Source organism: Pyxicephalus adspersus, chromosome 8 (genome assembly GCF_032062135.1).
Source record: "Pyxicephalus adspersus chromosome 8, UCB_Pads_2.0, whole genome shotgun sequence".
Lineage (NCBI taxonomy): Eukaryota > Metazoa > Chordata > Amphibia > Anura > Pyxicephalidae > Pyxicephalus > Pyxicephalus adspersus.
In genome coordinates this window covers 37,677,524-37,702,636 of record NC_092865.1, presented here as the reverse complement: position 1 = coordinate 37,702,636, position 25,113 = coordinate 37,677,524, and the positions used below count along the sequence as shown (strand labels likewise).

General features: G+C 35.0%; 1 protein-coding gene across 3 annotated transcripts in view; it reads right to left on the bottom strand.

Moving 5' to 3' along the window:
- Positions 1 to 25,113, bottom strand: part of NR5A2 (nuclear receptor subfamily 5 group A member 2) — a 77,219-nt gene that overhangs the window by 40,363 nt on the left and 11,743 nt on the right. The window contains exons 1-6 of one of the 3 annotated variants that reach the window (XM_072420069.1): positions 19,860 to 20,008; positions 19,514 to 19,746; positions 18,742 to 19,068; positions 14,466 to 14,584; positions 12,157 to 12,298; positions 9,006 to 9,652 (exon numbers count right to left, since the gene is read on the bottom strand). In XM_072420069.1, coding sequence (XP_072276170.1) covers positions 9,006 to 9,652; positions 12,157 to 12,298; positions 14,466 to 14,584; positions 18,742 to 18,823 — 990 coding nt within the window. In that variant the 5' untranslated portion in view covers positions 18,824 to 19,068; positions 19,514 to 19,746; positions 19,860 to 20,008. Of the gene's footprint in view, positions 1 to 9,005; positions 9,653 to 12,156; positions 12,299 to 14,465; positions 14,585 to 18,741; positions 19,069 to 19,513; positions 19,747 to 19,859; positions 20,009 to 25,113 lie in introns of those variants that run through there. The other 2 variants (XM_072420070.1, XM_072420071.1) reach the window with 2 other exon arrangements.

Here is a 25,113-nt window from a genome sequence, read left to right as displayed (position 1 = left end):
AAAAGAAATAAAACGGGGCATAAAGGGCATGTGTCAGGAGAGTGGTATTTTACTGTGGCATTTATCTCTCCTGGATGCCTAGCAGAGCAATGCAGTTTTTTTTTAATTTGCAACCACTAGAAAAAACAAGTGTATGTGGGGACAAATGGTACCAATTCAACTTTATGGATGCTGCAAAGCTGCTGCCTGCTACTACCTGTCAGTAGTATTTCTGACTTTGACACTCATGTACAGGGTGCTTGTTTCCGGACAATGTCTGAAATTGACTGATTGATTAAAGTAAGACACAGACAGACATCTTAAATGTGCAGAAAGGTCGGTAATGGCAGCCACCATACTTCTCTTATTACAGAATCAATTTAAAGTATTGTGTATTTTTATTGACACACTGGAAGCAGCAAGAGAATCACTCCTTGCTGTACAGTAAGATATTTTTTTTATTTGTTTTCCAATCCAATGAGTCCCTAAAAAGGACTTTAACAATTTGCCCGCTTTCCTAAAGACTGTGATGGGCTACTTAATTTAGGCTCCACAAATTTGCGATGATTCCCCAGACCTGCACCGAATTGAACTCTGAAGGTTCATTCATCCTAAATGCTGATACATAACTCTTCCTGTGATATCTTTTTACTACTCCTTACATTTTGATTGTCTTGATTGTCCTAAATACATTATTTTTACTTTTTCATTTCAAAATATTAGTACCCCCCCTATTTATAGATTAGGATTATTACATGTTTGTGCATGTACAGTATAATGCTGTGTGCAGACAAATGAGTTTTGCTAAATGCAATGCAGCCAATATTTTTTTTAAAATATGAACAAAAATGTAACTTTTTTCACTGATTGTCAGCAGAGTGTAGGGTATAAGAGTATATATAATCACAATGCAGTGAGAACCTGATAATAGGTATAAATGATAAGGTAGAGTGGCTTTGTTTTATTAAACCTATTAGGCGAAAGTAATTAAGATACAACAATGAAAACCTACATAGCATTAATAGGAAACACACAGAAGCCAAGCAGAAGGCTTTGCCAGACTACCGTGTCATGCTCTGTGATCAGTTTGTGGACACATCATCCGCGCCTGGCACTAGCCAGCTTAGCCAGACCTGAATAAACTGGGAAACGTGAAATATGTCCACCATGAGCAATGTTACAGCTGATGATCACGGTATGCATCAGTGTGTCTGCACAGCCTTTGATGTGTAACCAGCTACAAAGGCTTTATAAAAAAATGCATTTTGGTTGTCCAAAACTGACAAATGAATATTTTTGTCCCTGGATCAAATGTTGAAATACATTTTTTTTACCAAATATGTTAAAGTGATGTACTCATCATTGTTCCACAAGGCAAACCAAGCAACAAACTAAAATCTAGATCTCCGAACTCTGACCCAACAAATTTCCTCCTGACTCTAAATGGCCAAAATAGTTCCAATTGTTTATTGATTACTGATTGGAATATTGATTGGATCAGTTGGGCAAGCACAAGATTTGCTGTGACTTTGCTTATGTGGACTAAACCTAACCCTGGCTCTTAATTACTAACAGACCCTCAAACACATTATCCATCAAGCTGGTCTGAGCATTCGGCCTGAGATGGACAGTCTAAATCCTTGCACCTTGTTAGTTGCTCCTGAGTGCCCATATATGCACCCAGAAGTAGTATTTAAAGTCAACCAAAGCAGTTGACATGCGGTGGTATTATAAGCCATTTCAGGCCCTCTAACCACAACTGTAACAAAACCAGTTGCAGATTACTGTGACAGGCAGCTAGAGGGAAATGATGATAATGATATTTAGATATATTTAAAAACTTGGAAATATATTTTGGCACTAAAGTATCTTAGGTCCAGCTACAATGCAGTCCAGAATTGGCAACTGCTGTGCTCTTGCAACATTTGGATGGGAATTGTATATGACACAACATATCCTGATTGGCCAAAACTCCAGAAAGAGCATGGGAGGCCATGCAATGCACTAAAGTTGGATCTGTAATAGGTTACCCAAACTAAAAAATACTGTAAACTTTTTGATGCAAACACCAAAACTTTATGCATATTTTCATTGAAAGAACTAGTTTGTCCCAAGTCAAATCCCAGTTTTTATGAACTATTTTACCCAGTGACTTATCTCACAAATACATTAATAAAAAACTTATCATTGCTTGTAATGTATTCGTGAGAAAAAGCAATGTTACCTTGCAGTTACAGTACCGGAGACAGTGAGAGTTACAATGAGAAATGAGACCAGGATACAGTACACAATGGATTATGAGCTGGCTAACAGCATTACAATGTAATAACAGATGTCAGGGGAAAATGGAACCACTACATGTTCAAAGCTACTGTTTTAACAATTGTTTAAAATTTCAGGTTTTTGTCCATTGTTTAATGAATGATTAATGAAAAAAAATCCATGTCACGTCTGTTAAGACAATTAGATTTCTGAAAGTGCTGCTAAAACAGAAATATAAAAGTGCTATTATCATTTACAAGTGTCCAGCCAAAATAAGACACTGCAGCTGGGACAAGCAAGGCTAAAATGGGGAAAATCTATTGCCCGAATGCTATACTTTTATTTCGAATGTGCTTTTCCCTGAGAAATGCAAACTATAGGAATAGCATTGCTGACATATGAGGGGCAGGTGGTCAATTTATTAATAGTGGTATCTAGAAGTTTGATTTACCCAAAGGGTGATAAATTTAAAAATTATAGCAAATACATTCACATAAAGATTTGCATAAAGTGTCCAAACAAAGACAAATGTATTGCATAGGTAGATTATCTTCTACATACATTGCCCTTTCTGGCTGTATTCCAATTGAAAAACAGTACATTTGACCCCTTGACATCTGAACTGATAGCAAAGTACCATGGCTTGCACTAAGGTGCACTGCAGCTATGAATACAAGGTGAAATTAAAGGGCCATATATAAACTAACTTCTGATCATTTACCACAACTCAAAATATATGTCACATTTTAATGAACATTCACCATCTGTATTAGCCTGGGGGTTCACCCAATCATGTTATACTCACCACTATTCACTAAACATTTGGATTTCCTATTCCTAAATGGGAAATAAAGCTCTCTTTAGCTTTAGACATATCTATATTCAAATCATTTTATATTTGCCTGCACTGACAGCCTTTGGAACAAATTATCCCTATGCATTTTTCAAGTACACGAATACATGTACACAGGTAAGACATTGTCACTTCACATTTTTGCAATGTGCACTGTTCCAAAAAAAAGAAAAAAGAAAGAAATAGCTTTTTTTAGGTCAATAATTGCTATTGCTAAGAGTTTATACATGTAGATGTCACATTAAAACACAAACAAAGGGGAATCAAACCTTAAATATTCAAATTGTTCAAAAGGTAAATTGTTATTATAAATGATGTTCCTATTGTTGTACTCAATCTTGCGCTGTCACAGCCCATATCACTTTAGCTTTATATTCCTCATCTACGTATGACTGCAATCAGCCATTTATCCTGATATCACAAACTTTTAAAGGACATGTATATATGTTGAAAAAAAAATGTCATCCGTCTCTGCAGTACATGCACATTTATCTGTGTTGTATCCATTTAAACGATGCAAGCACAGATAAGAAAACTGTTGAGGTGCCATGAATTGAATTTTAGCACAGAGTGTCAGTCCTGCCTACTTTTTTCTGATGGATTACAAAAACTCTCTTCTAATCTCCTCCTGCTCATTTTAATAACCCCTCCTTGTGTACAGACAGAGCACACAGAAGGTATAAGTTTACTAGACATCTGCCAAAATTAAAATGTATTTTCTGCATATATAAAACAAAAATACCTAGCTTTCAATGATATATTTAACAGACCAAAAAGGAGCAATGATGTTCAGTGTTGGGGTTTACAAACACTTTGGAGTGTAGTTAACAATGATTTTTTTATTTGGCCTATTTGATCTGTTTTGTATTTGTTAGGATCCCAAAAGAAATCTATGAGCTGATACATTCTTGTTGGTTCTGCCTGTGCTATCTTTTATTAATTACATTGTTTTTGGCTGGAGCAAGGGGGGGGGCAGAAGTTTTTGTTGTCCTTATACAGTAGAGTGAATGTTTTCAACATTGGACTGAAGCAGCAAATAAAGAAATAAAAAGCTTAAAAATGGACAGCCTCCTCCAATATGCGGGTTAGTTGGCTTCTCAAAACATTGGCCCTAGTCTGTGTTAATTACACATGTTTATGGTAGACGTATTGAATTGTGAGCCCTGAGGGACAGATAATTGCATGACTATGGACTTTGTAAAGCTTTGCATAATATGTCAGCACTATATAAATGCAAGATAATAATAATAACAATTCCCCAACATTGAGTAATGTTAAGTTGCAATATATTACATTTTAGTGGTTTAAACTAATTTTAAATTGTATGAATAGTGCAAGCAAATCGTTCCAGATAGCCAGTGAAGGTGACAAAACACAATTATCACTATGCTCACCATTTTTTCATTCTGTCCCTTTAATTGTGTGGTTTGACATTTTTTGCAAATTATCAGTACAGGAATAAGTATGAGAACAAAATGCAGAATACAGCATGTGCTTATGAGAAAGAAGCCATGTGGTCATGACACGATCTAAAACAACTATTTTTAAAGTCTGTCAGTAAACATGAGATATGGCTGTTAATGTTAAATATGTAACACTAGAGCATATTTGCTTTTTTACAAATGCCAGGTTTACTGAATGAATTACAGGAGCCAAATACATTTTTTAGCAACTGGCTGCTTACAAAATATGTAAACCCTCAAAAATCTAACTTGCAAGAAATCTCAACTTCCAGAGTTCTCTGTCTGTGCTCTACTCTTATCCTTCACATCCCTTACTATCTTTAAGGATTACAGAACCTATACTTTCTATGTAATGGGGAAGAGGAAAGAGAGGTGTATGCATCTTTGTCCTAAGGTGAAAATGCTGCTTCTCCATTAATACGATAGAGTGATGAAGAATGCCAACCTAGGACAGAAAGTGTGCTACTGGCAGGATCACCAGATAACTAAAGGAAAAAAGCCTTAACAAGGAATCCAGCCACAATATCTAAGGAATTGTAAACTGTAAAACTGCGTACACACGTCAAATTTTTCTCGCCCGACAATCGGCATCGGCCAGATATCGGGCGAGAATCTGGCGTGTGTACAGTCGGCGTCGTTCATCGTCCGTGGATCCGTCCTGGCGGATCCACGAACGATGAACGACGAGCGATTCTAATGCAAGGGAAGGGGGAGAGCACGCAGCAGGGTGCGGCTCCATCGCTCTCCCCCTCCCCTCTCCATAGAGCAGAACGGTGCTGTATGTACAGCACCAGTCATGCATCGTGTAGTCCTTTGTCGTTGGAAAGGATCGTGAAAGATCCTTTCCAACGACAAAAATTGCACGTGTGTACGCAGCTTAAGACTTGTTTTGTCCTGTAAGTTTTGTTCAAGTGTTTGTATACAATTTAAGCTTGAGTCAGTTTGTGACACACAACACATTTATCTAACTCCTCATTATCTCATGCATTAAGATCCGAACCACCGGGAAGGTTGCAGAAGGTGGTGAAAATTTGGTATATATGTATATGGCCAATGTTTTTTTTTTTTTACCTTAAAAATGTATTTATAAAAAAAACACAATAGAGAGTTGCTAAAGAAATCATAGATCATCTTGTTCTAGTTTACCAGAATTTTTTAAGTTAAAAAAAATAAGTCTGATTGAGTGAATAAATGACACAGACTATGATAAAAAAATGATCTGTTAGTAAATTAATCCAAAAGACTTTGGTTTATTAAGGGTTTGCCAGCCCACAGACCATGTAGCTTCCAAAACACAATCAGATTAAGGAATATTTGTTTATTTTGAATTTTAATTCCTCGCTCGAGACCTCATTGACTGCTGCAAACACAAGTTCTCTACTCTGGCAGCATAAGCAATATTAAATGATATCTCTGGCTAAACAGTGGTGAGTTGGTAACAGTCTACAAACACTAAGATTCTGCGTATGTTATGTTCATTTGTTAGCTGACGACACCAACATTCTCACCGTTTTCTCAGAAATAAAAACATCACAACCATTATTAGTCTACAGCCCCACTGCCAATGTGACAAATCCTTAAAAATAACCATTGCCCCTTTGAACGTTCCCTGTGATATGGAAACATTATCTGAGGAATATTGCTGTGGCTATCTATTATCCCTCGTCTATATTTAACCCTCCTTTTGTTCCTACTTGGCTCAAATTACTGGAAGTGCTAAATATAAAAATGACCCCAGAGTAGAACACTTTATTCATTATATTTCCTCTGTTTATTAGGCAAATCCAAATCTACACACTCTTCAATATGGGGTTTATTTAAAGTCAGTTGAAATAGCTTTTAATAGTTTGCTCTCATGATATTTCCCCTTTCTGTAACCATTTTAGATTTGGCCTTCATAACACATTTGTGATCAGAGCACCATTCTTTAGGAAAACCATAGATGCTCTCTTAAAACCTTTTAATTTCTCTGAAAGCAACTCTAATAAAAATAATAATTGGTGGCAATATTTATTCTAAGGCCTAATATTTGTAGTGTAAAAAAATAATGATCTAAGTTTTTTTTATTTTAAATTTTTTTTATAAATACATAAAGCAGGCCAATGAAACAGTTTATAAAGTTGTGATGTAGGCCGTGTAAAATTAAAGGCTAAAAATCATGTAATAATACAACATTTTCCTCCTAAGTACTCTTTTTAAAGTACTTTTTGGGACTTTTTACATTGGGACTATTTACTAGGATGAAAACACAATATAGTTGAAGTAGAGACTGTTCACGTTTCACAGTAAATGATAGTAAAAAATGTGAATCAAAAAATGAATACGCCCTAGCCCAAGATGAATTTACTTTACTGAGTGAACAGGTCCTATACTATTAGTAAACCTGCCCCTTAGGTAGCAATCACTTTTCATTGTATTGATCTGGCTTAATTCAGGGTAATATTTGATTGGATGATATATGCTGTTATATTTAGTAATAATGCAACAATATAAATATTATGTTTTATGATTTGTTTGCTTCCATGCAAAAATTGTTACCCCAAACTAAATCTTAACCAAATAACACAGTGTATTATAGATGATAATGGCAGCATAATCCTAAATTGTTTTAACATTTGCTTAATTTAAGTGGTTATGTTTTACAATTGGTATTATCATATATAAAGTAAGTAATGAGAGGTGCACAGAATTTATTAGGATCTAAAGGATAGGCCACACTTTCAGTAATCTTTCAAAATCATTCTGAGCTATAGTCATGAAGTCAATTGTTGCTTTAGAAAGTTTTTGATTTTACTGCATTACTGCAACCAATTATTTTTGATTTTGCATCCTCTAGTTTATTCATGCAGCCTAAGCCTTATTCATTTAAACCGTTTTTATTTTCTGTTTTAACAAATATCAATCTGATAAAAAGAAGATATTCAAAAGGCAAACAGAAGCCAAGTTTTCAAAAGCATATACAGCCTGATGTTTAATTCTGCACTTTACAGGATCAAGTTATACTTTCAAAGTAAGGTGAACCTACTTTTTTGTTTATTTACTAAAACTCCAAGTTGTAGACAGAACTATGTTTTTTTTTAAGAATCTAAAGTCAATGATGTGTTAATTAGAGGTCTGTAGCATGATAGAAGAAGAGGCATATGTAGATGTTTTAAACCAAAAACACACAGCTAACACAAAAGGCTGCACTACTTAAGACAAGTAGCTGAAAAAATACTGCTGTTTTGTAATAACTGGCAGGGAAGTTGTACAGTTCAGGTTTTTGTACAATAGGCCCAGTGCTGTGTCTGCTGTGTGCGATCAGTTATTGAAAGAACAGACCTAAATGTTTCTTTCATCAAGCCCGTTAGAGACATTTCCTGCTTTTATAACTTAAAAAAACCAAGACACTTCTAGCTGTCTAATTATATGTGACTTGTTAGCCTAAATAATTAAACATCCTTTCAGCGCTGCCGTGGAAAGTCCTGACCCTGTGGGTCAGTCATGTGTATTTTCAATAACTCGAATGAGTTTTTAAGTGAACTCCACAAGATTGTCCTGTGCAGAAGTTTAGATATTGCTGAAACAAAATCAGTAAGGTTCATTGACGTTGTACTTTATGTTGAATTGGCAAATACACATTCTCTGACCCCATAATAATTTACCGGGCACAGTGTGCGTTTGTTTGATGCAACCAAAGTAAATTCACTCTTTGAACCTCAGTCCAAAAAGTAAAAAAGTCAATTGATAAAAACAATAACCACTTATCCGCTGCACTCTGTGGCTTTCTAAAATATTATCCTAACATGGCATTTTTGCCTCATTTTCTTCTGGATATCTGTAAACTATAAAACATACCAACCACTTCATTTAGGGTGAAAACTGATTAATCAAGTTTAAATGTTTTTTTAAAAATACATGATTTAAAGGAATAAAAACAGTAAAATATATACAACTGTGTATTCTGTTGCATAAAAGCACTTGATCCTATAACTAATTATTTATTTGCTTTACATCTTTGCAAGATAGAATGCTAATTTTCAATATAAAGGAAGACCTAAGTTACCACATTAAAAATAAATAGAATTGAGGAAAGGTAAGCTAAAAATTTGTGATATCCTTAATGTATTATACTCAATGTGTTATCCCCAAGAAAAAAAGAAAATGGCTTCCAAAGTCTTGTTAAAAACTTTGTGTGAAGAAGCCGATTTACTAAAGGTAATGTTGACAGCTTAATAAATATTATGAAGCTTTCTTTAATCACTTTAATAGCAAATTAAGGCATTAAAACCTACAAAGGGTAAAAAAAAGTAATTTTCTGACTACCCCCCCTTCACTACAATCAGGCAAATAGTCTGCCTTTTTTTTCCAAGCAATTCTTTGAAAAACACTTTACTCAACCATTCTGAATTAAACTTTCGACCTACTAAACTCTGTAAGATTGCCTCTTCACCAAGGATTTGTCTTACCTTTAGCTCTCTGAAGAATATGCTACTCCTTGCCCATTCAACTATGGAAAACAACGTCTGGTCGGCCATTTTGCACATAAGTCCAAAAGTGTTGAGTTTATCATGTTTGCTCCTGTTGGCCTGCTCCTGCTGCAAATATGACATGATCTTGCTTTGGACTTGAGGTTCATCTGGCTCACATTTCAAGAGTTCCATTATAAGGTGCGGGATGTTGGAAGGGGAACTGGACTGATAACTGTCCATATAAGAGTATCCCATGATGGACTCTGGAGAACTGGTGTAAGGATCCGGGTACTCCGATTTGATAGCACGACTTGGGAAGTGACCATAGGCCTGATAACTCTGCAGGCTGCCATGAGGTGGCATAGCCATGCTAATGGGTGAAGTTACAAAGGGGCTTCTGTCATAGTCTGTTGAAGGAAGGGCAGTATGGTTTAGAGGTAGACCCTTGGACGCAGAGTGAATATTTTGGATAGCTGATGAAATGGTGAGATCGGTGGGAATGGCTTGAATGACCTGACTCATAGCTTCTAGTTTGAGTCCATTTGCTCGGATTAAAGCTTTTTTCTGTTGTTTAAGTGCTCGGTCCCGCTTATACATTGGCCCAAATTTGTTTCTTCCACCTCGCATCCGGTCAGCCCTCACAGCTTTAAAGCAAACATAAATAAATAAATAAACATTACATATGAAACACATTTTTAGGATAACCTAATTTCCCTTACTGAGAAAAGGCCTGTTGATTATCATAACAGTAACAATAAAAGATAATTTGCAATCTAATTTAATTTCATTTGTGATAAAAGAATTTACATCAATGAAGCTATGACTGTATATTTTACAATTGTTCTGTTATTTCAAGGATGACCAGATGTTCTGCTATACATGGAAAATCAAAATGCCTGCAAACCCAACCTACTTTTTTTCCACATTTGTTCCATATACATTTATGTATATTAAAACAGGCAGCTTACACAGAGATCAACTAACTAAAGCAGCTATGTGGCAGCCATACATATGTCAGAATCTACAGATATGTCAGCACCCACACTTATCACCCAGACACACTTCTTCACAATTCATTAACATAAATAATAAAGTATATATATACTATAATATATATTGTATATCTTTATAATATAGTATATAAAATATATATACAGTTCTCTACTGGAATGTAGACACCAAACCTGTAAACGATAAAGTGCAAAATGCTTGATTTTCTAACAATTAAGATTGAGCTATATTACTACAGTGGTTGATGGATCACTTACTCCAATGTGTTCAATTGAAATCAAAATATAGGAAGTTTCCTTGCACATGATAAAGTACAAAAACACAATGTGCTGCATCAATATAACGGTTTTTACTACATGCCATGATATTGAAAGCAGTATTATCCCTTAAAATGCCTAGTATGATTGCTAAGGATAAAGTCAAAATCCAGCCTTTGTACATATGTTGCAGGATATTAGATTTAAATTCTTTCCTAGATACATGTCAAGATATTTTTACTTTCAGAAATGAAACTTTAATTTTGTCAGCTCGTCATTTTCTTGAAAAAAAAATAAAAGCAATTTATTTTAACAAAAGCTTGTGAAAAGCAAAGTCTTCTGTTTTAGGAATAATTAAATAGAAGTGTGGTTCAGCTGCAGCCAGGGGGGGGATTTTAATGGGGATTAGCACAGCGGTGAGTTTCAGTGCAGTGCAACTTTAATGGGATAGCGAGTGACACTGACTGAGTCTACCTTGGCCAGTGGCTCTTATGCAAAGGAGTGATTACAGCACCATTAAAAATGCATGGGGATCTCACATACACATCTAGCATCAAGACTTCTGCAATTAATAAATCTGAGTAATTTATAGGCTACAATTTACGTTTAATGGGTCTATTAGCAAAGTATACACTGTGCTATCATTACATAGACTGTAAGTTATGGAGAAAGGCTGCTTTATAGTGGGTGTACAATATATTTATATATTATAAAGGAACCCAAAAATGTTATTTTTTATATTTATGTTACTGGTGTGTGGAAATGAATTATAATAACATACCAAATAATATATATATATATATATTATAATTTTATATAACTATGTATCTACTATATTTATATATAGAGATATAGATATTAAGCAACGTATGTTAGAATTATGACACACTGTAAATCAGCACATCAGAAATGTTATTTTTCATAGATTTTTGTTCTTAGTAATTCTAAAATTCTTTCAATAATTAGATACAGAGAAAGTTTTTTGGGGGGGTTGAAAAAAAGTTCTAGAAAAAAAAAAGTTCTCACATTTCCCTGTCTGCTGGGTTTATTTTTCTTTTTAGGCATTTTATATACTATACTTTCCACATCTGGAAACCTATAAAAGTGTCTTTTTTTAAGAGAAAAGAAAGTTTGACGTCCCAAATGAAAAGATCAGTTGCAGGGTGATAATCAACAAATGTATTTGTGGTTTGCTTGACCTGGGTGACTTTTCACTCCAAACCTCTTTCTTTGTCCTTGAAATTGCTGTCTTCAGTGGATAAGAGGGTATTAACAACACTGTTTCTATCGCTTTACATTTTCACTTTAGTATTATCACAAGAGCTAAAGCCAATCTTTGCATTTTGTAAGCTCCCTGTAAAGCTCCAGGTTAGAACCAACAATCCCTGGCTTCATACCTAAAACTGTATCTGTCACAGACAAGATCCTTGTACTGTATCACTGCTTACATTTCCTTTTTAAATTCCAGATGCTATAACCGAGTAATCAGCATTGTAAAAAGCACATTTTTTTATTACTTTATACCTAAACCTTTGACACCTTTGCAAGTATCCAAGGGTTGGGATATGCTGCAGAATAATATTCATATTCAAGTAGATTTTGTACTACATTGTAACAGAAACATAAAGAACAATAGAGATCATATTAGTAGAACCGCGTAGTTTAAAGGGAAGTAGTGACGTAGAAAATCTTATTATTTATTAAAATGACAAAACCCAGTACATTATTTGTTTTGTGTACTAGCTTAGTTGCACATTGATAAGTCCTGCAGTTGTTTTCAATAAAGCATTACCCCATGGCACTACCATATTTATTATAATTGTTGATTATATAAATAAATCATGTATAGCTATGAGTTAGATCAATCTCCACCACCTTACCTTCTAACTTCATTCCAACGCTGAGACACTTCTGGAACCTACAGTAGGGACACCTCTTCCTCTGGGTCTTGTCAATCTGACAGGTCTGGTTTTCAATGCAAGTATACCTCTTATTGTTCTGAACTGTTCGTTTGAAAAAGCCCTTGAGGGGGTAAAGAAGTGCAAAGTTATCAACAGATCTGTGTGAAAAAAAATCTTATTTTGTCTTTCATGATATAGAAAAAACTATCATTTGATATATGCAAGGGATGCTTGCAATAAGTACTATTCACCTTTATTACTTTTTAATTCGTACTAACAGTTACATTTTCAGGACAAGGTTTTATGGGCCTACCACCCTTTTTTCAGTAGTCCACACATCATTGACACCTATGTGACCAGGGAAGAAGCAGGGGTGGATCCACAAAAGGCTAACCTGAAAATGTAACTGTAAGTGCAAAAATAAAGTATCATTTTTTAGGGAAAAAAATATTAATGGAAATGAACTAAAGATGCAAATCTTCACTTCTTCCTATGCAGCTTTTAGTTTAAAGTAAAAAGTTATCAGACGTAAGTAAAGTAAGTAGGGACACCAGTAAAGTAAGTAAAAACCAGTAGGGGAAATACCACCACTGCTTAAACTGTGGCCCTTGTACACCACAGGGTGAATTAAAGTACAGATAGTTTAGCACATTAAAAAGATAAAAAATGTGTGTAATCCAAGCATCCAATCACCTGAAGGCAATAGTCCTGTTTAATTTTATTTACTTCAACATTAATGGGGTAAACGTGACTTTTCTTGAATTATAAGTTCATAAGCATATGTTTTGATCAGCGGCCTCTACCCCATTAGTAAAGAAACCTCCACAAAAAGGAAATGTGTAGCTGATTTCCACATTTTACCATCTTTTTCATGACTTGTTATGACTCAACAGGAAGATTTCCTAGAACTTTTCTGGTAAATCAAATCTATTTTGCAATAATCAAAAACAAGTATGCGCTTGGACCAATGTATCATGTATTAGGATTTTGCCACAGCTATCGATTTAATCGCTGGCACAATATAGTAGAATAGCAAGTTATAGCTTAACCTATAGAAGTGAATTTACGATTGTTGTTGGCAACCTGAGGTGGACATGAAGAGCTAAAAGTCAACTGTGGGGCAACTAAGCTACAAACTGTGAACAAATTAGGTTATTATCTATAAGATAACTATGATTTACAGTGAATAAATCACCTTAGTCAGATGACCCAAACTTCACAATTTGTTGACAGCTATTCTTGCCAACATTAGATATTTTCAAGCAGTCATTCTAAAATATTATTATATATTTCCAACAACAGAGGGATCTCTACACTAGCCTAAATCTCCAGTCAGATTTCAGTGAAATATGTAATGCAGGCTCGTAGTGATAATGTAAAAATGTTTACATTCCTACCAACATTTTTTTAGTTTGCAAGCAATAGATTTGTGTACGTAGTAGGGATCTCTTCAGCTAAATGTAAGACCAAAACATAAAGAATGAGTGAATTCACATCAGATCCAAAAAAATAGTTTTGTTATTTCGTGAAATATTAACCCAATATAAGGGATGGGCAAAATAATGTAGAATTAAGGGAGCAGCCAGGTCTATCTTCTGTGTTTTTACCAAACATTTACTCAAAATTCACATTTTTTGCAATAGTTTTATTAAGAAGATGTAGGAAAAATCAGTAAAAGTTCAGTCACATATCTTCTAACTAAATCCTGTATAAAAATGTACTAATTTTGAACAAAGTTAAGTGAACTTTAGGAAAAAATATTTAGGAATGGACCCCAGAGAGTCAATACATTTTTTAACAGAACCAGAGATCACACTGACTGATACTAATAGAAAATATCAAAAACGTAGGACTTAAGTAGGATCCTGGGATCCAGTCAGCCCTCTCCCAAATACTCTGCATAAATCTAGATATAATTACTATACTTATTACTGTACCAGTTACATACAAGGGTGATTCTGTTCCTAACTAGATCTGGTGACACATGTTTAAAGTTCCCCTAAATATCAGCCGTTTTTGACATTTTTAGCAGGAAAACTATAATATAAATGTCCAATATCAATATGCACAACTGTATAATATTTGTGTGTGTATATATATATATATATATATATATATATATTTCTGTTTATATCGGACACACTGACATACAGCTTTGTATGTTTACATGACCTTTCAGTAAAACTTTGTAATAAATACTAATGCAGTTAAACAATAATAAGTAATAAAACACTTCCGCGTCTTCTTTATTTTATTGTAGTAGTGCACACAAATACTGAACTACGCACCTTGCAACTCTCGCAGGTCAACAGTCCATAATGATATCCAGATACTTTGTCGCCGCAGACAGGACACATCTCCTCCAGGTCATCATCATAGGAATAACCCATCATTTTAAACTGTGAAACTAAATGAAGATCAGAAGAAAGGTTAGAACTGATGTTCAGCAGTTTCTGGGGGTAACAAAAGCTGCCACCCAATAACACCATAATCTTTTACGATGATAGAGAAATACAGAATATATTACTGATTTTCAAATAGTGCACTCTATATATATTGGGCAAATAGATGATAGAAAAGAGAAGAGTTTTAGTTGAGCTTACAATAAGACTAAAATTGTGCAGCTGGTTTGTTAAAGTTAAAGATTATAGACAGATGTTGCACCATGACTTCATTTTTTCCAATAGGGTCCTTAAAGTGAACCTGTCACAAAAAAAGACAACAGTGGAATGGAACTGTGCAAAAATAACTTTTCTTTTTGAAGGTAATACTGGATTACCAATAGTGATTACCAATAGCATCCAAGGTTTTTGCACCTTTTATTTAAAACATACATACAAAGAGCAGCAGAATGAAGATATACAAGACTGGAAAAGTCTAAGCACTGCTTTGTCTCCGGACATAGTTCACAGTTATCTCATGTGTCAGCACCACAGTGAATGCTTTATTACATTGTAATAATATTCCTGATGATAACGGCCATGTAGAAAAATGTTAGTTTGTCCAACTGAATAGCTGCATGCCTGTGCATTCTTTCAAAAGTGACAGATTTGCTTTAAGTACCATACATATAGCCATGAATACATTAGCCAGCGTACTGGTGTGTGTGTTAATGGTAATAACAGCCAATTCAAAACATTTACTGAAGGTTCAGTCTAACACAAAGTAACAATTTTGTTTTTCAGAAAAGCTATTTGTTAATTAGAGTATGAATTATCAGGAGCAGGTTGTGGAACTATTAGTCCCAGCATGTCCAGTCAATCTCTGGTTTTGCATGTTCTTTAACATGATATCAAATGGAGGAACAGGTTTTTTCTGCCTGATCTGGGGATCTGAGTTCTTGTGAATACTCTATGATTCATGAATTAGAAATGATACTACTAGTAGCAACTCAATCTAGCTCTTAACAGTAATTTAAAAACAGTCTATAGCTGGGCCCTTAAATCATTCTTATCCACTAATAAAAACTGCAGTCATATTATAGATCATTGCAAACCTGACTCTTGGGAAAAAGGAAACACTATTCTTAGTAAGCAGCAAATATGAAGCACACAGATTCAAGATTCTAAAAAAAGTCAATATATACATATATATATATATATATATATATAGACACACATATACATAAAATTAATAAAATGTCCCTACGCAAAGAGACAGACTTTTGTTTTTTAATATAAGACCATATTTCTTTGTGCTGCAAATACATTTATCATGCATCAAAGACAGGGACATAAATAAGAATAAAGTATGTATATGGTGTTGATTCTTTTATCACCAAGCACATATGGAATGATAAAAGAACATTGCTCAAAAATTATACAAAAACTTGTGGCTGTTATACTTTAGGAGAACATTTGTCTCTTAAGTAAGCTTACTTTCAATAGGCAGCTAGGTTTCCAATTGAAAACAAGCATTTTCCCCTGAACCTAACTGGTTACTGAGCTGAACCCAGATAAAGGTGCAGATGATTCCATAGTTAAATCACCCCATTTACGATTTTGTAGATGTGGGAGTTAAAGTAGTTCTCAGGAGTATCTCCATTTTTAATGCTAGCTCCCAGTCTATTAAATATTTAGCAATATGTTTAATCACTTTGCAGCTGCTATAACAAATAAAAAAAAAACATTTTAATAAATAATTAAATATTACACTTAAATTATGCTTTACTAAATTTTAGAACAGATTACAAAGCAAAAGCACGTGTAGTGCCTAAATAACCTCACAGAATATTACTGCAATTTTCCGATAAACACTTATTTAAAATCTGGCTTCAAGAAACTGATACAGGTAGAACATAATTCACTAAATCATTATGTGACAATTGCCACCCAATGTACAAAAGACACACCTACTAGAGTGTAAGCTCTGCATACCTATATAACTCTATATAACGGATGCGAATTCCACATAAAAAAAATAACATTTCGGACTGCAGATAACAACTAAGAAACATTGTCTGTATATATGTACACACTAGTACATTACAACATTGTTTACTAAACATACCTTAGAAACTCATTACTTCATCTTAGGTTTATTTCTGTTTACATGTGTAACTGCAGTTGTGAATGTGTACACATAAACGTTACATGTGCAGTAACCCTGGGTGTTACATTAGTAGTGAATACACAGTGGACGCTTTTTTTTTATTTTTACCACACTACAAGGCAAATTTGCATGCATATAAGTTCAAATTATTGAACTGATTTTATTATATATAATACCAAGTAAGAAAAAAACAAGCAAACAATTATAAACAAGCAAACAACTATAAAAAGTTATCTAACAAAAAACAAACAGAAATGATCGCAAAAAGATAGCAATAGGAAAATAAAAACTAACGTCTTTTTCCTTCTGAATTAGTCCTTGAATTCTACAACCTGAGTGCTCTGAATTGCCTATATTGCATCAGTTTAACAAGTCAACTTGAATTAAGAAGAAATATGAACTCTAATTAGTTATATACAGAAACTTTGCTATTCTGCTGTCTGCACAGTCGCCTACAGTTACAGGTTGGAGTTTCCAAAATCTCAGCTGTGTTTTTAAATCAAACATTTCTTAGGAATATTCCTCCACTATTCAATGTTATTTCTCACTAAATTCACATTGCTAAAAATAATTTTGATATTTTTTTAGCTGCTTTTTCAGAAAATTTGTAAATCAAAATAATTGAAATAATAATTGAAAAGTATATAACAAATTATTTTGCTAAAAAAAAAAAATCAAACAGAAATAATTTGGGAACATAAAATTGCTATATTGTTGTGTGAAAAATTCTGAATGAAGTAAAAATATAATTTACTGAGTCTACATTTAAAAATTCTAAATTTGATACGGTCTCTCTCCCTCTTTCTAAATATTTATACACTCATGTATGTATGTATATATATATATATATATGTGTGTGTGTATGTGTATATATTTATTATTTGAATATATAAATGAATGAATATATATATATATATTTATATTTATGAAAAAATATGTGTATATTTATATATATATAAAAAAATATATATATATATATATATATATATATATATACATACATATATATTAAGCAAGTTTGTATGTGTAAATTTAAACGTCTTACAAAATGCATCCTTGGTTTTAGAACTACGCTCTGTTTCTCAAAACTGGGAAAAAAATAAACCGATAAACTTTAACAAGACATATTTAATATATTAGGTATGATACACAGTACACATCTCTCAAAAATTAATAAAAATTTGGAAATGACAACCACCATTAGCCCTCAGGTCGGTGTACCCTAGATGTACCATTTTTTTCTCATTCTGCTCATTATTACCTACAATAATGTTCCATGTAACTGTCCCTGTCAATAGTTGTACCATGTGAATCTTAGAAGTAGTGAATGACAGAGGATGACCCCGGTGTGATCATCTTCCCCAATACCCTGTTATGGTCCTATACTGGGATATCCTGTATACACATTGTAACAAACCACTGTGCAGGAAGTAGGGAAGGGGAAATTGACACAATATTATTTTATATACAGTATTACATGTGGAAATTCTTATCCATTGATCTGCCTGAGAAGAACCATAATCAGGCAGCAAAGACATGAATATAAATAACAATATGGCATTATTACATTTATGTTTATGTTGTATATATATATATATATATATATACAACTTTTAACAACTGTTAGGATCGCTTCTTTACACAAGCCATGTCTTCGTTTAATTAGAATTAAATTATTGTAATAATAATGACAATGACAATTTTATATTAATGATATTTTTGTATTGATGGAAAACACATAGCTGACCAATATATAACACATATCAGCTGCCACCTGACCTCTACAATCAATAAGCACATGACTACTATCCCTTATGTCAGATTATATATATATATATATATATATATATATATATACAGTATATATATTTCCTAGGTTATACAATGATGACCTAGATTATTTCCAATGACTGTACGGCTAACCCCAGCACATGTTCTACACAGTGATCAAAACCCCAGCTCTGCCCCCAGCCACCTTCGGCTAGTTCCCAATGCAGAATTGCAGCCACTTACCTTGCATGTTGTCCGGCATCTGTCCGTGCTCCCCGTGTGAACGGGAAAGTCCTAAAGCTTCGGACTCCACTTTGGGCAGCATGGCCGGGCAGGGTGGCACACACAGGGACCGGCTCACTGCCCAGCACTTACAGGAGAAGGTGCAGCTCTGCCAGGGAATTTAAAGAAACTCTGACGGGACGAAAGCGGTAAGTGGCACCTCCCGGGGTGTAACATGAGCTGCTGGACTTAGTACAGCACCGAGTGTCTCTGGAAGGGTGGCATTGGCTCTTGTGGTGATACAACAAATATAGAAAGAACGACTGGGTTTTTTTTGGACTAGACGGTCTAAACAGAGAAATATGGTACAGTTACACAGGTATTACATATATACACATTAAAGACATTGCATTTACTTATGTTCTTGTAGCAAGTTTTGATTAACATATATGATGTCTGATAATTTAAGGTGCCAAACATAAAATAATGTATCAGTCTATGATTACAAAGACTTATCAATGTATATACATACTTAGCAAAGAAATATGAAATATGTATTAATATTCAAGGTGGTATTGTCTCTCTCAGAGGGGTATTAGGTATTATGCCATGAAAAATGCCAAAAAGGTTTTCCATTTACTTTGGTGGCGGTATATTTCAATATACATGTAGGTAAATAGAAACTGTTTCAAATGGCTAGACAATGCCTGGTAGTAAGCAGAAATATATGTGTTTAGGTACATCCATACATATGTCTTTTATTTACTGTGATATATAGAAGAAAATCACTTACTTCCCAGTCAGAAGTTTAGAGGTGTATTATCTCCTATGAGTGTTAGTATCTTCATCTATGAAGTACATAGTAGGGCTCTCTTTTGGAGATAAAAAAATGGAAATACTTGATTCTAGTGATAATCCCTGTAGTAAGCTTGAATCTGTCAGTTTTGAAAATCCCAGGAATGTATTGAAGCTTCAGTGTGGCAGAGTTATCTGCTGAGTAAGCTTCAATGTCAGTTTTGAAAGTCCCTATGTTGGGGGAAAAAATAAAAAGGATGTTCTATAGTGTCCAAATAGTTTTTTGCCAAGTGCAATAGGGAAGAATTTAACTAGTAAAGTGTATAGGATTGTAAAGATCTTACCAGGAATGGGTTAAAGCTTGAGTGTAGCAGATTGATCTGCTGTTGTCCAGGAATGGGTTAAAGCTTGAGTGTAGCAGAGTGATCTGCTGCTGTCCAGCCAGAGGGTCTGTGTCTGAGTAAAGGCTGCAATATATAGGCACAGGGAACAGCGTTCTCAGCTGCGTGCATGTGCACTGCACTCCAGACTGAGTGTGAGGGAATCCCTGTGACATCAGCTGGGCTCCTCCTACCTCTGGGCGGCGCTGCCTGAAGGGCAGACACTGTCAGAGAGCAGGAGGGGATCTGCCAGAATCTGCAAATCATAGTGGGGAGAAATAAAAGCTGAGCACAGGTGGCATCTTGGTACTATGCCCCCAATAAGCAGCCCTACATGTGTAAAGAGAATATCTTTTGGTTCATCTGGAAGAAATCACTATAAACTTTGTGTTTCCACTTCTGGTTACTGGGGTATTTTATTAATTATTTTTAATAAAAGAATAATTGGTGAAGTAGATAGCTGTCATAGTATTTTTTTACCATATATCACAGTATTATGGTATGTGGTTTAGAAAGTTGAAATGTAAAACTGTCAGATATATAGTCTATGTTGGTTACATACTTGTAGCATTACAATCCTTTTAGCTTCACATTGTAATAGTTTTTTATCCAGGTCACCCCCTCTTGGATTGGAAGGGATATATTCCTGTCCATACAATGATAACATATCTAGATTGAAGTAGTGCCTCCATGATGGCATATGGGTGTAATGATTTATGGAGTGTATATGCACATGGAATGGTTCTTGTCATCAATATATCTCTTCTATATTAGAATATGTTTCTTGTATTTGTCCATTAGGGGATTGAGAAAAAGAGTTTCTCCCCAGTCACCCAGAAACAGGTTGGCATAGGAACAGATTGGCTACGCCCTGGATCTGAAAGTATGTATTATTGTCAAATGTGAAATAGTTTCTATGGAGAATGTATATGAGTAATGTGAGAATGAATTTGTTTTGTTCCTGTGAGGTGGGTATGCTGTTTCTAAATTATTATTATTACACAGTATTTATATAGCGCCATCATATTACGCAGCACTGTACAAAGTCCATAGTCATGTCACTAACTGTCCCTCAAAGGAGCTCACAATCTAATGTCCCTACTATAGTCATATGTGATTAATGTAGTCTAAGGTCAATTTAGAGGGAAGCCAATTAACCTAATTGCATGTTTTTGGGATGGTGGGAGGAACCCCACGCAGACACAGGGAGAACCTGCAAACTCCATGCAGATAGTGACCTGGCTGGGATTCGAACCTAGGACCTAGTGCTGCAAAGGCCAGAGTGCTAACCTCTGTGCTGCCCCACAATATTTTTCAATGGTCTGAATGCCCCAATCATGGGGTGTACTGCTATAAAGTGCCTCCACATTAATTGCTACTAAGGTGGAATTAGGTGGGACTATATTTTATTGATCAATTTGATTAATTCTATGGTAGGATGGGGTTTGGTGACTATTGGACGTAGATAGAAATCTTAATTCGCTTGCATTAGCTTCTAGGGAATCAATTTCCGATACAATTGGGCGACCTATGGGTTGTGTTAGGTTTTTGTGTACTTTTGGTAAGGTGTAGGAGGTAGGTGTGAGGGGGAATTTTTTGGTGAGATATTTCTTTTTTTTGTCAATGATGTTTTTTGAGTAAGCTTCCCGGATAATTGCATTGAATTTGTCTTTCTCTTCACACCACAACTCCAGTGGTGATAGTATTAGGTTCTGTCATACAACACAGCTGTATAGGATGAGCACCCCGCACTTCCTGGCTCCCCTCCCAAGTTGTCTGTCAGTCTCAGCCTCCTCTGATTTCTGTCACTCTGTGAAGCGCTGGGGGTGGAGTCTGTTCTGCTGCGTCTCCTCCAATCAGCGGCCTGTGTTTTGGCCACGCCTCCCTGTGGAGTATTGTGTCTTCTTTTCACCGAGAGTGTTGAGTTATAAACTTCGTGCTTCTCTTTCTGCATCATGGAGAGAAGAGCTGAGCGGGACCTCAGACCGGGGGCGGGGTGGGGAGTTGGGGAACTTAACATTGCACTGATTGGTGCCTACTCTTCTTTATTATATACCATCCTTACTAAAATTCCTTTCTGGGAAGATGTTCTGCTGAAATATCAGCATTTGTATTGCTGCTGGCCATTACACAGGACAACTGGCCAGGCACAGCAATCAACACCTCTACTTGACATTTCTCTGCTCTGATCCTGCCATTGCTAGGTACACCTATTCCCTGTATGTGGTAAAAGGTGGCTGAGATGTCTACAGATATTTATTTTATACATTATCATTCTTCTTGTATGATTGCCATAGAGCAGCCAGCACTTCCTGATCAATGACAGATCATTACTGCACATGGCACACTCGTGTCTTCAATAAAATTAGACACATATGACAAATCATTATGGATCAGACTGGCAGCCTATGTATTGTTATATAAAGCAGAACCAGTCTTTCAGATTTAAATCAGACTTTACAGCAAGATCTTTCTACATCCTCCTTTTGACCTGAAATGAATTCCAGATCTGAGCAATAATGTACCTTTAAAATGTACCTAAACAGTGTTTAGGCATATCACATTGATTCTCTGCTCTACTCATTTCAGGAAATTATTGTGGTTGATTTATAAAGGAATAGAGATTTTGTACTTAGCCAAGGGATTCACCGAGGTTAGAAAATAAAATTAATCTGCACTGACTTCAATCAGCCAATCATCTGCTTGCAAAATAGGCTGCTTGTACATGATTGGGAATTTACGATGAACACATTTCCATTTTTTTTTTTTTTTTTACTAATGTTCAGATTTTTTTAGCTGCTTTGTGTACATATCACAACTAAACCAATCAAGTAACTGACTATGAATTTAATAAATATTATTGACCTAAAAATTCAGATACATCAAACCCCAATCTTCCTAATATTATTTCTGATCTGCACATTGTTTCCATTAAATGGCAGAATCTTCACATGACCCCCGCTATGTGCCAGTGTACATCCCAGCTGGCATGTCCCCTGATTAATATGATTGTAGAAATGTTCCAGTCTATAGTTGTACATAGTTTTTATTTCCCTCTGTGTAAATAAGCTCTCTTTACACAATGCGACATCACAATTTAATTAAAAATTAACCTTATCACCATGTAACTGCTAAAGTCAAGAGGTTGTGCAAACAGCTATTTTATTTCCAGCATTATTCCAGAGAAGGAAAGAGGACAAAAACGAATATTTCAATGTCTTTACATTTATTTATGTGCATTGAATTTTATATTTAACTCGGGTGGTTCAGTGAAACAATCGCTAGAAGTATAGATTTGCTCTAAAATATCCAGTCTTTGGATTGTTTGGATTCATATTATATCTACAAGTTAAACAGAATATAATAAACCGAAATGCTATAAAACACAAAGTTAGATCAATCCCAGCCCGTCATTTCGTTTAACATTTGTAGAAATACACCAGGATTCTTTGTGTTTGTACATATACATGCGATTTTTTAGATTACACCCCGACCCTAGTGATGACCCCAATGTGTATTTATTTAGAAGCCTTTCAAGAGCCTGTGTAATCATCGGCGTCTTCCACAATACCCTCATTAAGATCTATATTCAACACCCTATTGTCTTTTCAAAAGCTGAAAACATATAGAAAACAGCTTTGTAGTGACTAATCTAAAAGGATTTCGTTTGTAAACTTTCTAAATTACACTTTGTTCATCAATTGACCAACCAGGGAATTTATAGGGCTTTTATTTTTGTATTATTTTGATGGGCTGTACATATAGAACAGAGGTCAAGTAATACACACACAGGGTAAATATTTTGTAATACTGGCTTCTTTTTATTTGGAGATGATTTGGTAACAACCGATCAGATTTGATTCACCTGATGGTGTATATTTAGATGATTTATAAACTGTGGAAAGAAATCATAGGAGGTTTATTTAAAAATCCCAGGAGGGAAGTCTTTTTCTGATTCCATTACGATTTGTTCTTTGATTTTACAGGCACGAAACTGTCAGCCAAGCCCTCTTTACTATAGCACAAGAATTTCAAATGGCATTCTGTCCCCAGAAAACGTTGACACATATCATAAAGATCGGGTTTTACTGTGCTACTGAGGGTTTTATGGATGTATGCAAACAATGAAAAATACAAAAAGTAAAGGAAAGTCTTAAAAAAGATAACTCCTGCCTTTCCACCCTGCACCCCTCCTCTCTGACAATTTTTCTTTAGTTTTCCTGATCTCTGTTTCTCATTCTCCAAAGCTCTCTCTGACTTTCTTCACTACAGGTAGTCCCTGAGTTAGGGACATCGGACATACAGACTCCTATATAGGAAGGGCTTCCCTGCTCCTGTGCAGGATGGAGGCTTGATGAGGGGGAGGAGGCGGTTTGCATGACTTGCAGAAGAAATCATTTGCTTTTCTGCAACCTCTTGTAACCCTTAAATGACCAAGACAAACTCTGCAGTTGTTTCTTTTTGCATACAGAACAGCTCCTCCAGAAGTTAATGAATGTCTAGGCTTCATAAAGATTTATTTTTTTGCTTTGTTTGTAAATAACTCACAGTGAGGATTTTATACAGTAATTGATACCACACTGCCTAATAATATGTTTTGTAATTGACTACAAATTTTCAATGTGCTATTCTGCTGTTGACTAATTGATCATTTAAAATAAAAATCTTGAAATAATTGATAAAAAAACACTTTTTTAAATTTTTTATACATTCAACATTTCTGTCTAATCAAAAATATGACGTAGTATTATCAACATCATTATCATGATCAGTTACACTGTTTATGTATAAAAGGTCCCCAGAGTTTTTAAGGGTTGACCAACACCAGACCAGGCAGCATAAGAAGTGCTCTAGAAATATATATATTGTTTAAAAAATGTATACAGCTTTATGACACTGGCTGTCTTCCAAACCAATTGGCAAGCTCAGATTTGTATTATAGAATAGTACGTCTGTGTGTGACATACCAAAGGGAAGGTTAGTATTGGCAAAGCAACCTATTTAAATCAATCTCAATGCAGGTACCTGAATTGTGACAGTGTTCTCATCACCTGTATGTGTGTGGCTCAAACTACTAAAACCAAAAGATTAGCTTTACATCCATACATGTAGTGTTCTATGAAAATGAGTTTAGAAATGGCAGCTTCCATGATCTCTCACTGGTAGGTCCAGTGTAAAGCTCAGCTCTATGCTCACTAAAAGAAGGAAATTTTACAGC